The sequence below is a fragment of the Fringilla coelebs genome, assembly GCF_963513975.1.
Source record: "Fringilla coelebs genome assembly, chromosome: 1".
Taxonomy (NCBI): Eukaryota; Metazoa; Chordata; class Aves; order Passeriformes; family Fringillidae; genus Fringilla; species Fringilla coelebs.
The window spans coordinates 116,405,716-116,420,248 of NC_140028.1; the positions used below are offsets into that span (position 1 = coordinate 116,405,716).

Sequence of the window (14,533 nt, forward strand, 5' to 3'; positions counted from 1 at the left end):
GGCCAGCCGGCGCGGCGCGGTGCGCCCGGCCTTAGACCCTCCCCTTCACCGCTCCGCCGCCGCCGGCTGCTCCCCGGGGGGGGCGGGAGGAGGGACCCGCCGCTCCGCGGGCGGCTCCTGCCCCGCCGGCGGGGGTGGGGGGCCGGCACCCGCCTCCCGCCGCTGCGCACCGCAAGGGCGCGCCCGCCGCCGCCTCCCTCCCTGCGCGGGGGCTGCGCGGGGCGGGCGGCGCCCCCGCGGGAAGGGCGGCGGCGGCGGCGGCGGCGGCGGCACCCGCTGCGTGCGGAGCCGCTATGGAGCCGGGAGGCTGCGCGGAAAGTTGCCCTAAAAAGAGGCGGCATCGCTGGCGGTGTCTTGCGGTCCCGAACCCCGGTGAGCCGCGGTGCTGCCGCAGCCGCTGTGGCCCCTCGGAGCGCCGCTACTTTGTTTGGCTTAACCATTGCCTTCCCACATTGTGTACTCTGCGGCCACCTTTGAGGGGTTCGGTCTTCTTCTCCAGATGATTTCATTTCTAATTGAATGTAAAAGTACGGGTCAGTTTGAAATACCGGGTAATTAAAAAACTCTCTGCTCATTTTTTCGTGTCGTGGTTCTGGGGCTTGGTTTTTTGTTGCGTCCAGAAACAAGTGTTCGAGCAGGTCAGTTTATACCTTAAAGAGATTACCCTTTAATTAAAAGTTAAATTAAGGAAAATGGCCCTGCTCCAGAGAGCGCACTCCATGCACAGCAGCAAGTGCACGGGGTGTGAGCGCGGTTCTGCCCCGTTGCACGTATGTAAAACCGTGGTTGAGCCGTGAGAAACCACAAATGGCAATTCCGTACTACGGCACCACGGTTTAGAGGGTTGGGATTGAGGCTGGGCGTTTGCGTGGGATTTACGGTTCTTTGATGTGTGAAGCTAAACTATCAAAAAAGCAGTATGAGTTTGGAGGGAAGTCCCAGCGCAGAGAGAGGGCTCTTGCAGGCACAGGGCCTTGGCACCTTGCATGGGGAAAGCAAAAATAACTCTAGATTTGTGCGAAGTAAGATTTGGGGGGAAGGGTGCCTGACAAAACCCTGCGGCGTCCTTCTTCCCTTCGCAGCTCCTGGGGATGTTCTCAAGCGTGGTGTTATACAGCGAGTTGGCATATTCACGAAATGATAGGAAACCAGAATGGAATAAAATGAAGTATTTAATGAAACAAGGGGATCTGTTGTTTTTCTCTATTTACTTATTTATATTTTTATTTTGCTGAGGTTTTAAAATCGACAGGGGATTTAAAGTCGATGGGGGTGGGGGTCAGACCTGCTCCCCGGCCTCCGCCGCGGGCTCGCCGGAGCCGGGGTACCCCGGGGAGTCCGCGGCGGAGCCGGGGCTCGCTTCGGGCTTCCCAGCAGCTGTGACAGCGACCCGTAAGATGGCTGCTGCCATCCCCGGCGCTTTAAGACGGACTGGTTAAGGTGGAGGAGCCGCTGCCCTTGGCTCAAGACTAATAGGAAATTAAACGTGATACGAAAATCCAGCTTCTCTGGAATTTAGGAGAGAATTATCTTCGTCTTTTATTTTTAATTTTTTTTGTTGTAAGTGTCCAAATCACGTTTTAAAATAGCAAATAGCCGCTGTATGTTAGCAGCCCCTAAGAAGATCTTTCCTTGCATTTTCTTTATGCCGGTTAGGTTTCTTCTTTCGGACTTGAAAATGAAACTGTTCTTGCTTAGTTTCGCTTTCAGCTTTCCCACGGCTCCTCCTCGGCAGAGCAAATGTTACAAGCAAAGAGCACATCTGGAACAACACGCTGGCTGCAATTGACCACTTAATATCCTCGCCTGAACATAGACTCCTAGTTTTCCTGGGAGTTGATGTACCTTTACATGCCCCTGTATGTTTTTCCTTTTTTGTTTTTTTTTTTTTTCCCCAAATCACCAGGTTCTCCTTTAATCATGTAGATACTGATATTTAACCCAGCATTAAGTTTGCACACTTGCATGTAATGAATTACAGTTTTGATACTGAAAATACATTTACTGCTTTCACTCAGAGGAATAACTCCACCGATGTGCATCGAGGCCACTTGGTGGGCATTTGTGTCTGAAGCTGCACAGGTGAATGCTCACAGGATCACAGCCTAGGTAAACAACCTTATTCTTTAGGAACCTTAAAATCCTGAAAACTTATTACTTCCACTAAAGTAAAATCAAAGATGAAAGTTGTCAGGAAGCAAATAATTTTAATGCGGTTCCTGCTTGAATCCTCAAGAGCATGGCTGCCTTACAAAACCATGTCTCTTTTTTTCCATTATACCTTGATGCTTGCCAGATAACCAGAAATGTAAGTCTACCAGCTTGTGGCTACAGATACAGTTACTATAGTAACATTTATAAACACTAATTTCACTACACATGCAGAACTGCTGCCTGCTAGAAGCTGTGTAGAAAGAAACCCCTCTAACTGTGAATAGGTAAGTCTTCCTCTTTTTTTTTTTTTTTTAACATTTAGCCTGATCATTGCTCACATTCTAACTCTGTGCAAATACGTTGTTAAAAACAAAAAGATAAAAAACTGTACTTTGACTTTAACTGCTCTAGCAAAAAGTAAAATATTACATTTAAAATTTTAGCAAGACTAAGGAGTGAAAAGACAAACCAAAACAAACCCCCTCTGCTTTGACATAGGAGGGGATACATGTCATTGTTGCATATATCCAAGCTGGCTTCTTCTGTTGGCTGAATTCAGAAGTGCAGTACATACTAATTTTCTAATTATAATGCATGCATAAATCTGAGCACCACGTAACCCCTCTGTTGCTTGGTTTTCATCATTAAACATGAATATATTACATTAGATTCAAACTCACAGTATTGTCTGAAAAACCCTCACCACATTTTTCAGTTTCTGTCCCTTGGGACGTGTCAGTGGGTTTGCACAAGTTGAGCTGACTCTGAAACCCGAGTTGAGGAAGCACAGGTGGGAGCAAAATCCTGCCTGTGCTGCTCAGCTCACAAGCTCAGGTGAGGAGCCAGGTGACTTCAGGAATGCTACTCATCTGCATCAAACTGGGGAAGCCAGGGGCCAGGTGAGACACAAGTGCCAGCTCATGAGGTTTCAGGTCTCACTCAGGCTGCTGATGGCCCCGAGGAGATCCCTGCTCACAGCCCATGCTCCCAGCAGATCAGACATGCATTTCACATTTGTTGCTCCTGTGTGAATTCACTGTGAACACCTGACAGGCTTAAATGCAAGAGCCTGTGTGTTACTATTATTCCAAGGAGGCAAAGGAGGCAGCTGCATTCTTGAGTCACAAAAGAGGAAATCAAAATACAGTTCAGGGCGTGCCGGACTCCTGGTTATTACCAAGTTGTCATCTAGGGCTTTTGGGGCCTATCTTACTCCCATAAATTAAAGAATGACTCAGTTAATAGCAGCCTAATGCTGAATGCTACTGCTCTGACAGGGACCACCCAAGCCTGCAGCTGAGCTCTGGGAGTCTACCCCTACCCCTCATCCCTGTCTCACAGCCCAGTCAGATCCAGCCCGCCCAACCCAGCCTTGTCTCCCTCCTTTTGTTCAAGAGAGATTTTCTTCCAGTGCTCCCACCTGTTTTTACTCTTGCCATTCAATTCCAGTAGGAAAAACGTAGTTCTTGCTCTTCCAGGGAACTTCTCTGAGTAAGAAATCCTATTGTGTCCTTTCATTAGTGCATTCCTTGTGGGTGAAGCGGCCTCCCTCCTGGCCACCATGCATTCAGGAGTGCTATCAGTAATTTATGAATCACTGGAAGTGTTAACAATACAAAAGTTTTGCTCATTAGGCTGCCTCTAGCATCTCATCATCTTCCCATGGTGCTTACACTTGACTCTAACAACACAGACCTTCCCATCAGGTTTTTGCTCTGGCAGGAAACCTCACACCCCAATTATCCACTTTCTAAAGGAAAAAATGCAGAAAAATAAATGGAGAAAATGTCATTGCAATACCCATGACTGCTCCAGTCACAGAAATTTCTTGTTAGTGATGGACTATTTAGCAGTTTTTATATGCTTCTTACCCAGAGGATGCTGTTCTTGACTGCAGTCAGGCTTTGATTTAACCCAAACCAAGTGAGAAAACTAAAGGCTGGAGTCACTCCTGCCTTTGCACAATTTGAGCTGTGTGTGAAGTCCAGAAGAGGTTTGTTGAAGTTATTTAGCCATCAGCAGTCACTGCATAGGCTTACACTCTATGATATTGTCACAGTGAGAGCTCTGGATCTCTTCTTGCAAACATGGGATGTAACACCTATTTTTCCCTTACCTTCTCTTTGACTCCCCGCAATTCTTTTGTTTATTCCTTTCTCTAATGTATTTTTCTGTTCTTTCTATTCCTTAATTTGTGGCAGAGATCCCTGCAAACCTCTGGGACTCTGCTTGGTGCATTTTGACTGCTTGTGCCATGCAGGGCAGGTACTTTGGTGCTGGAAGCCTGGAATACCCCTGGGACACCGGCACAGGTGCTGCTGGCAGGGGTGGGAAAGGGCCTCCTTTCTCCAGGTGCCAGCCAGCACCCTTGATCCAACACTGACATAGATATTAGTTCTGTAAGATGAAGTTACAGCGGCCTAAGCACATCTTGTTGTACAAACCCAGTCGTGGGCCTTCCACATATCTGTGTGGGGGACCACCTGGAAGTCCTAGATTTTCCAGGAACTAGAGACACAGCCACAGGCACCACTGCAAACCACTTGGCCAAGAAGCAGAAACCAGGCAAGCTAAAAACTTCCATTTGGACCAACTGCAATAGTGCTGTGCAGAGCTGAAACATGCAGAGGAGCCCCAGGAGTAGAGCAGGAACCCCAGACGGGGATCTGTGGGGCGAGGGAGGCAGGATGTCACCGGGACTGCAGAAGGCACAGTTAACGTTATCACCACCCATCTTCTACCTTCTGCCACAGCTTTCTTTGTGGATCCCCAAACCTCACATCCCTCACCTCCTGTGCCAAGGCTGGCAGGCTCACCATCCTCACTCGTTGTTTCATGGCCTCTCTGCCCCACACAGGCCCTTGGGGGATAGCAAACTGCTACTTCTGCCTGACTGAGACTGACCCATCTATGAGGAAGAGCTGCAACATATCTGCAGTGTAGAAAGAGCTGGTTTGTCACTGTTTCACTGCTCCCATTTCCCATTTTGGTGCTTCCTCCCAGATAACAGCTACAGCTCTGCACAAGTGGACAGTGTCACAAATTATAACTCTTGCCCAAAAAGACCTAATAGTGGGGACTCTTATTTTATAGGGTGGCACAAAACCAGAGGGGCTGGAATCCCGGGATTCCAGTTTTGGACAACACTTCATGAAATAAATAAGGAGACTAATTATCTTAATTTATTCCATAATTATTTTAATTATCAATCACTTCCTTCTTTCCTACCTATTACCAGGTTTACAGGTGGGAGTACAGGATTCCAAGTCCTGAATGCAGGCTCTGCCCCTGGCATTCTCCTGTGACTCACCAAGTTTGTCTTTATCTCTTCCCACACCTATCATAACTAGACTGTCTTGAAGCTGCATCACTGCTTCTGGGGATGCAGTAAGTAGGCTATATATGCACACCTAAGTTGACTCACTTGGGAGAAGATGTCTTGCTCCTTCTGCACCATTCCCTCTGTGGATGGTTTTAGAGAATGAGAGGACCAACTCTGATAAAAAAAAATAATGGAAGGTATAGGGCATGGCTCCTGGGTTAGCAAATTAGTTTGTTTTTTCAGGTGAAGACTTTTTCAGAGGTCTTACATGAGTTTAGGGAAGGCTTTGTAAGGGTTTTCACATAAGATATTTGCTCTTTGCTGCTTTGGCCAAAGATGAACACGTGAACCTGGGACCTGCTAAGGCAGCACCCACTCAGCTGAGGCTGGCTCCAGCTGTGCAGCAGGACATGAGCTGCACACACACTGCACCAGACCAATGCTAATGCCTCACTGCCCACACAGGGTGCTGCTTGACACATGCTGGTGGCATCAGGCACCCTGCAGCTCAGGGACAGTCCTAGCCATGCTGAGAGACTCTGTCATGGTTGCTGCACGTGGGTGTGATGCAGTCATGGTTTTCCAGGGGAGATGCTGCTGCAGGAACTGTGCTGAAGGTGTGGAGGCAATGAAGCCATGTCCTGGTGTCATAGGCACATGGGAAGGAGAGGACTGAGAGGGAAGCACAACCTGAGACATGAGCAATAAGTCAATAAGTACATCAGAGGAGCAGGAAAAGACAGGCAAGGAAGCTGGTGCTCATTCAGCAAGAATTTGTTTATATGTACTAGTTGATAATATTTTGATGAGAAACTCAGGGAGACCATGACCTCCATTTTACATCCCACAGTCCTTCTCTGCCTTGTCCCATCACCCACAGGCAGGCAGGCATCTTTCCAGCACTGGTTTCAGCATCAGTAACAGTCACCATTTTCTAAGACCACAATTATGTAGCAAATAATAAAAACCCCAAACCTAACAGAGGAAGGAGTTCAGGCCTGGAGATTGTGCAAGCAAAGTTCTGAGTGTGTCAAAGGGAAGCGAGGAAGAAGCATTCTCTGGGTGGAGATAGGAACAACGTGTGTTAAAGGGAGATAACTGCATGTGGGACTTGTCTGCTCAGATACAACTCAGATCCTCCATCCCCAAAGCTCAGGAACATCTTCCACCTTTGGTAATTAAAAAATGAAGACTGTAGTGCCAAACTGCAGAAACTGAAAATGATCTTGCCTTACCTTATTAACAGCAAGCAGCTCCAAGTGTCATAGATAGAGAGGTTTTCCAGAAATATGAGATTTACTGAGAAAATGGTATCAACTGCCATATGGGTCTCATTTCGTCCCTTTTAGACAGGCCAGTGTATGGCAGACTAAGCACTGACCAGGAGGCTCTTTGTTATGACACACAGTAAATACAATTTTTTTGCCCTTGAAAACACACATAATCTCAAACTGTGGTTCACTCCCCATTCTTCTACATCTAATTTCTTTTTATCTGCTTCTATTTTCATCTCAGAACATTAAACTGTGTTGGGTTTTGGCTCCCTAAATAGGCACAGGGAAACTGCAATGAGCTAGAAAGCTGAATTTTATCTTTCACTGTGAGGCTGGCAGTGCTTTAGCTTGGTGTATTGTGCTGTCAGTATCTCACTGTTATCCTTTAACCTGACAGCAAAAAAAACCTCCCAGTCTGTATTTGTTCCTGATGAGAGAAATGCAAGGAGAGAAGGACATACAGACTAATCTTTTTACTTCATAAGAGACCAGCAAAGCAAATGTTTCTTTTTTTTTTTAATTTTTACAAGGCTTTTAGCTGTTAACATAACCAATATATGCATAGCATAAAAAATTAACATCAGGGCTGCCCTTTTAATAATTATAAGCAAAGTTATTGCAACTAAAGAGTTACAGCCTATCTTGCTACATGAATTATTATGTATATTATCCTGGTTATTTACACATTGTAATTAACTGGGACTGTTTTGGTGCTTTGAAAATGTGATTTGTTAGCACTTATGGAGATGCAAACCCATGTAAAATGTATGTGAGTGTTAAAAATTCTGTTTGCTGAGATCAAACCAACATTTTGCTGAAAGTTATCAATTTCCTGTTTCTAACCCAAGGGCTTTTATACACCCTAAATTTAAAATAGGTTCATATTTAAAAGACTGACAAAAAATAGCTTATCAGGTGTTTTGTACACATTAATCCTAATTTTTCTCAGGCCTGAATGTGTCATTGTAATGAAAACACTGAAAAGTCTTGTGCCGTCACCGAGTCTCAAATTCAAATTATGCAGAACAAAGGAAAAGGGATCTGCACAAGCAGCTTTACCCATGTACCTCCTTACCTTTCCCTGCTGGAGTGGTGCAGCATTTTCAGAGGAGTCTGATGTTCACCTCTTGCAGAGAGACAGACTTTCCTATAAACTGGTCCTACAGCAGATTGAGAGTTGTAGCCAGCTGCAAGCACCTCTGAAAGGATAAGCTATACTACTAAACTGTCATAAGGGGGTTTTAAGTGGCTCTGCTTAGTATCACCCTTTGCAGAAGATATGTTGTAATTGATCTGCCTCAGCTGATCAGAGGCACTTGATTCATTAAGATGTATTAGGATTAATTTGAGCTGGAGGAGGTTAGGGCTTCGACTTTAACGAAATTGTATCTGCCATGACAGAAAAGAGACACATTGAAACACAAACTGTGGAAATCCTTATAATACACAGGTGATGGAGAATAGTGAGACAAAAAAAAAAAAAAAAGTGCTTCCTAGCTGAAATCCTGGAAGAGAAAACAGGTGCAAAATAGTTTATTCAGGTGTGGCTGTATGGAATGCAAAGAGAGAACCCCGGTAAAGGAATGAGATTGAAGTAGGATGAAATTCCCAAAGGCTGCTCTTGTAATGTGGCTGTGGGGTACTACTGCTGCTAAACTACCTTCCTTTGCCCTGGTGATGAATTATCAGCAGTTAACAAAGATGAACTGAAACAGAAATCTCTACAGAGAATACAACAGCACATGCATTTTTGTCTGATTTATCTCATCCATAACTGCTAGATACTAAAAAAAAAACCCATAATCAACTTGAATATAAACACTGTGTTTTCATACTTAGTAGATACATGAAGTATAGGCTGGCAAGCTTAGCTGCTCACATGGTGTCAGGATTTTGTGTTATGGTGTCTGTGCATGTACATCACGTGCTAGTTTAGGGAGAGAGAATGTTATGCAAGCAGCAGTTCACACTGAAATTTTCCAAGCCTGAAGCAGAAATCATTTGGGAAAAAATTCTAGGTAAAATGGCTTAGCTGTTCCTGAGAATAGGATTTGGAAAATATGTTGTTTTGAATGTATTAAGCCAAAAGTCTTTTTTTTTTTCCTATAGAAGCTCCAAGATGGTCAGGTTTTAAACTACCGCTTGGCAATTTGGCTGAAATGGCATCAGCAGTGCTTCTTTTGTCATACTTGTCAATTTGCCCAAATCAGAGCAAGTTACAATATTTAGAAAGCAGCATCAGTTTGCCCATGCCAGGCAGAGACATGCCAATGTGCAGGCAGTGAATTCAGACAGGTCCCTCTGGGGCACCGGGGCTCTGTCAGGAAGCACCTTGCTCAGAGGCTCTACAGCTCTGACCCTTGGCTTTGCAGCACCAGGTGCCAGGCCTGGAACAGCACTGGGGGTGCAGAGTGAGGTGAGAGAGACTGAGCTGATGAGGGAGACTGGAGCAAGGAGCTGGAGTGGAAGAATTGGAGGGACAGGGGGAAGATACAAGCTCTGGCTGGAGGACAGGCAGAGAAGTTGGTGCTGACTAGAGTCAGGTCCTTGCAGTACCTAAATTCTACACTGCTAAACTCTCTGAGACACATAGGCAGAAGATTCATTACTCACTTGAATTCCTTGTGGATAATCCCACTCCCACACCATTTTGTGATCTTGCCAATATCAACAATCCTGGTACTTCTAAGAAAGTAAACAATTCTTTAATAAAAGCATTACTGATTTGCTAAGATAAAAATTCCACATGGCAGAGAGACATGGAAGACAGGTTTATTGTGCTGGACAACCATGAAAATAGGTCAGATACATGCTTTCTGGAGATTCTTGATGGCTGTCACGGTGTGACAGCTACAGAAACAATTGTAGCAAAGCTTCCACTTCTATTTCTTGAACAGCTTTTTCACATGGATTCCTCCCACAAAAATAAAAATCACAAAGAGCAAATTCTAGAATTTTTTGCCAGACTAATCAAGGCAGATTACAGAGAAAAAGAGGAGAACCAGGCAATGAGGAGACCAACAAGACCAGTCTATTAGGAAAGTGTATGCTAAGTCCTTTTGGAGAAGGCAGATTTTTACAGCTGGGAAGGAATGAGGTTTCCAAAGTTCACTGGAGTGGCTCTTCAGTGGGAAAAAGAATTCCTAGTGAAGAGATGGATGGCACTGGGTAAGAAAGAAAACATCCTCATCCTGAAACCAACACACAGAGCCCATTAGCCAGGACAGCCAAAGGTGCTGCTGGGCTACTGCACCTTGCTATTATAGGTAAGTACATTCCACACCAGGATTTTTTCCCTTCATCCAATTAAATAAAAAAAAAAAGGAAAAAAAAAAAAAAAGGCAAGCCTAAAAGCCTAAATTAATCTAGAGATTTGTTGGCAGTTGGTATCTGGAGATAAAAAGCAGCAATTCCTTTAGCTTCACAATGTGAAGGAGACATGATAAATTCCCTCACAACTGAGCATGAGCACAATATTTGACTTAAAGCATTTAATTCAATTTACTAATGTAAAAGAGTTAGGAAACATTCCATAATACACAAGTGACCTCTGCAAGAATGGTATGATTTTTTTTTTTTTTAATCTAGAGGTTTAAAGTGTCATCACTTTAGGACAGGCTTCAGATTTTTGAGGTGTCAAAGTCCTTGTGTCAATGAAACATTCTTAAGATAATCTTTTAATTAATTTGTTTCATTGAACTAAGTATCACCCCATTTTGCTACCAGCAAATTGAAAACATGATTTGAGGGAATAATCTGAATGATAACTTTCTGAAATAGGAACCAGTTGTATTTTACTCTTGTGAAAGAACTAGTCAGACCTATTTCCTTATGAAGTAGAACCTTGCTTTTCTTTAGTGCAGAATCAGTTATTTATTACAATCAGAAAAACAGCTGTGAGATTACAAGCAAGATACCTGCTTTCCCACAAAGGAGTGCACAAGCAGAGTGGGTAAAAAAAAAAAAGCAGAGTGGGTATAAAAAAAGCTGGTGGGTGAAGAGTTCCAAATGGATTTGTGTCTGCAGCTACATTGCCTTCCAGCCTCTGCTTGAAGCACATGCCCAGCACTACACCACTTCTCTATCACTCTCCCTGGCATTAGCAAGGAGCAGGCTGACACTGCAGCTGACATCAGAGGCACTCTCTCTTCTGTGATGTGTGCATTCACACAACTTGTAAGACTTCTTCATATTTCTCCACATGAAATTTGACCCAAATTAATGAAGAGGGTCAAAGATCAGTAGAAAAATGGAGAACCATTTGAGAGACTTCATTGTTGTCAGGACCAAAAAAACCAAACGACAACAAAAAAAACCCCAAAAGCAAAACAAAAAACCCAACAATTTGCACTCATCTGCCACTCTGAGAAACACTGTAAACCAACTTTACCAGGCACTGACACTGATCTAGGTAACTGTGGTATATCCCCTCACCTCCATTCCTCAATGCTTGCTGCTGCAGCTGTAATTTACCTCAAAAAAGCTTTCTGCAGCTATGTGACCTTGACAGGTACAGGTATCAAAACAGGTAGTTTAGCACTAGTCCAGCTATTCTTTCAGGAAATGCAGTCACACCTTTACTGGAATACAGCATTAACTCACAAAAAGGCTGCAATGTTTTCAGAAGCATTTGTTTCCACCTTATTGGAAATACATCTTATTTCAAAGAGATTAATGAAGGCAAGAACTGAGGCTGGGTGAATTCTTTACCAAATTGCTTCTGGGTCTTGTTACCTGCCTCATCCATTTGTTACAGAGAGGGTTTCATGCTGGCTGCAATTAAGGATACCATAAATTCAAGCTCTGCTAACAAGTTAAGGTTTGAAGTTCATCAGAGTTACTTTAAATCTTTTATGATTAAAGTCCACTGCTTAATACACATTTATTTAATCTAATACACAATGAATTTTCCACCAAATGTACCACATCAAAGGAAAAAATTCACGCAACATGAACCTTAACTTTTCCCCAAGGAGTGCATTCTTACAGAAATACAGACATGCTTCTTCAGCTCCAGGTAAGCAACTAAAGAGGATGGCCAGATACAAGGAGCAAGAGGTGGTGACACGGGCCATCATCTTCACTTAGTCCCATATTGATAGGTCAGCTAAGTTTTGTTGATTCTTTTGCCCTGGTTTGCAGACAAGGGAGACTTGCATCCAAAAGGGACTGTAAGATTAAAGATTTTACTCTTTCTCGCAGTCAGATAGTTCCACATGGGTTATATTATGGCCTTGGTTAGGCTTACAGTTGGTGGTCTTGCTCCAAGGGATTAAAGGATATTTTACACATTCTTCTAGCCCTCCATGGAAATCGGAGGAAGGAGGGGGAAACAAGCACAAGGAAACATACGGAGCACAACTTAAGGCACCTAAAATTTATAATTAATTAAAAAGGTGCGTCCTTCAGTTTGGTAATTTGAATCCCTTTTTGATTTAAGGCAGAAGAAATCTGCCTTCACGGACTACACTCAGCTGTCTCCTACACTCGATGCCAATACTGCCCAAGAAACACAGCTACTGTGTAAGCAATGCCTACTCATACACCCTTTTCAGAGGTCTGTGCCCCAGCCCAGCCGGATGATATTAAAGATACAATATAAATGAATACACTGCAGCCAGCTTCACGCCTAGAAAACCACCACATCCCAAGGAGGCTCCTTCTGCCTGGCATTGCTTTTGCCCTTATGCCAACACATCGGAGGGGACCAAACATCTCTCCTAACACAGGAAATGGTCTTCCAGGGCAGCCACAGAGGATCTCAAACAATACAGCACTTTGGTTCAGAGCTCTTTCTTTTATGCTCTACATTCAAATCTGACATGACCAGCCCCCTGCAGTGTTGCAATTTCTAACATTTTTAATTCTCAGATTTCAGAAATGTTGAGGGACAGGGAAAATACCTCTTCCTACTAAAGTCAAGAAATTAGTCCTCAACTTCCAACAATGACTAAGAATTCTTTCTCCATTGGATGCCTTAACCCTGTAACAGATTTAAGGCATCCTTTAAGTAAACACTAAATCCTACATCATGTCCAAATTATTTTCAAGCACTAGAATTTGTAGGCTGCCAGAAACAGTGTGAGCTGAAACTTGTTGCCAAGTTCATTCAGACACTTGAAAGCACAAGTTCTCATAGGAAAAAAAGAAAAAGTATTTGAGAAAAATACAGAAGTTGCACCTTGACTGGCTCTTAAACAAGAGTGCATATTTTTCATATTAGACTGCACTTTAAGCTGAATGAAATGTCACCTAAGACTCAAAAGAGTTTATCTGCAGAAAAGAGATTAAGATTCCAGAACAGTCTTCAAAGAATGGAAGGGGAAAAACCACAGAAAACTTTGCAGTAAAACCAGAAACAGATTCAATGATGAACATATCATTGCCTGTGAAGTAGATTATTAGCTATGATCTCAGGTTTTTTCCCAGTCCTTAACAAAAGGTTGATACTATAACAGCAGTATCTTTAAAAAAAACAGTATGCTATAAACACTATTTAAACTTCAGATGATGTATGTGCAGTCTTACATAAAAATGGAGTCATGTCTCTCAAGAGCACAGCACTTCTAATATGAGAGAAAACACTTCAGAATGGTGGAAACATCAGCACTAATAAATCAGATTTGTAGAGGGATACCTGAGAACTACAAGGGCTCTTGGACATCACAGAGCTCCAGTAAAAAGAACATCTGTTATACCTGTACCTCATACTGCATCTGTCCCTATCAATGTTATTTGCCAGTTTCTTACTCTGGCTTCTAACGGGCTTTGAGGGGTTTTGGATTACCTGAAGTACTTGCACCAACTCTTAACATTCACTCATTATTTGAGAATGCATGAACGCTGTTCAACAAAACAGGACATCGTGTGTCAGTATCTAGTATCCATCACTGCAAACAACTGACTCAAACACTATTAATCATCTGCAAGGAAGAATACAGCTATTTTATTCCAATAAAAGTATTTTTCAGAGTGACTCAAAAGGCAACCTGAAACAAAATCAGTGAAAATGTCCTAGGCATAGTAAAAATGGAATTCTTAATAAGGAAAACAATGACCACAAAAATCAACCTAATCCAGAACTGTCTCTTTTCAGTAACTATGAAGTAAATTCAAAGAATTGAGATACACTACTTCAATTCTAGCACACAAGGTGACTCTGAAGAACTCAGTTTGAAGACAGAAAATTTTATCTCAGTTTTCATCCACAGTGAGACTTCAAAGCAAGAAGAAACCAACACTTTCTGTGCAACAGGTCCAAGTCACAGCTATAAACAGCTGCAATGTGCTGGCATCAAGGTCTAAAACCATGAAAATGCCCCCAAAATAGACAAAACCATGCTATCTAATTCTGACTCAAATACACAGCTGGCAGAAAAAAAATGGACTCCAATTCATTTTGTGACAAATTGAATACAGGTGATGTTGGTCAAGAACTGCTAAAGACTGTATCACCACTGGGTTCTAAACCACCACCGCAGTTTGAAAAAGACACAAAAATTGTACCCGATCAATTGCAAATCAAAAGCTGCAGGAGAAACAGTCAGCTCAAAGACACTGCAATACAACAAGTCACCTCGTGAACAACTGGCAAAGACTGCATTAGCTGCAGGTTCAAGAGACAATATTACTATTTTGATCATACTTTTAAATGGATGTGATAAGATACCCAATTACCTCAACATTTAAAGATTTATCACAGGATAACTGGAGTGCCACAATATATATAGGACAAGCTTATATTTAGCTGTGCCATGAATTTATTGTAAGCATCTTAAATGCT

General features: G+C 43.1%; 1 protein-coding gene across 1 annotated transcript; it reads left to right on the top strand.

The window, feature by feature from the left end:
* Positions 1 to 293: 293 nt before the first annotated feature.
* Positions 294 to 14,463, top strand: PP2D1 (protein phosphatase 2C like domain containing 1; the record flags this gene model as incomplete). The annotated part of the gene is given in 17 exon segments (XM_084208731.1): positions 294 to 480; positions 1,237 to 1,434; positions 1,711 to 1,859; positions 9,348 to 9,479; positions 9,483 to 9,775; positions 9,777 to 9,815; positions 9,817 to 9,918; positions 12,191 to 12,273; positions 13,258 to 13,287; positions 13,290 to 13,332; positions 13,334 to 13,371; positions 13,374 to 13,519; positions 13,523 to 13,630; positions 13,797 to 13,860; positions 14,081 to 14,127; positions 14,130 to 14,246; positions 14,248 to 14,463. Coding segments are annotated over 17 exon segments (1,968 nt in total). The 3' UTR covers positions 14,440 to 14,463.
* Between the last annotated feature and the right edge of the window lie 70 nt (positions 14,464 to 14,533).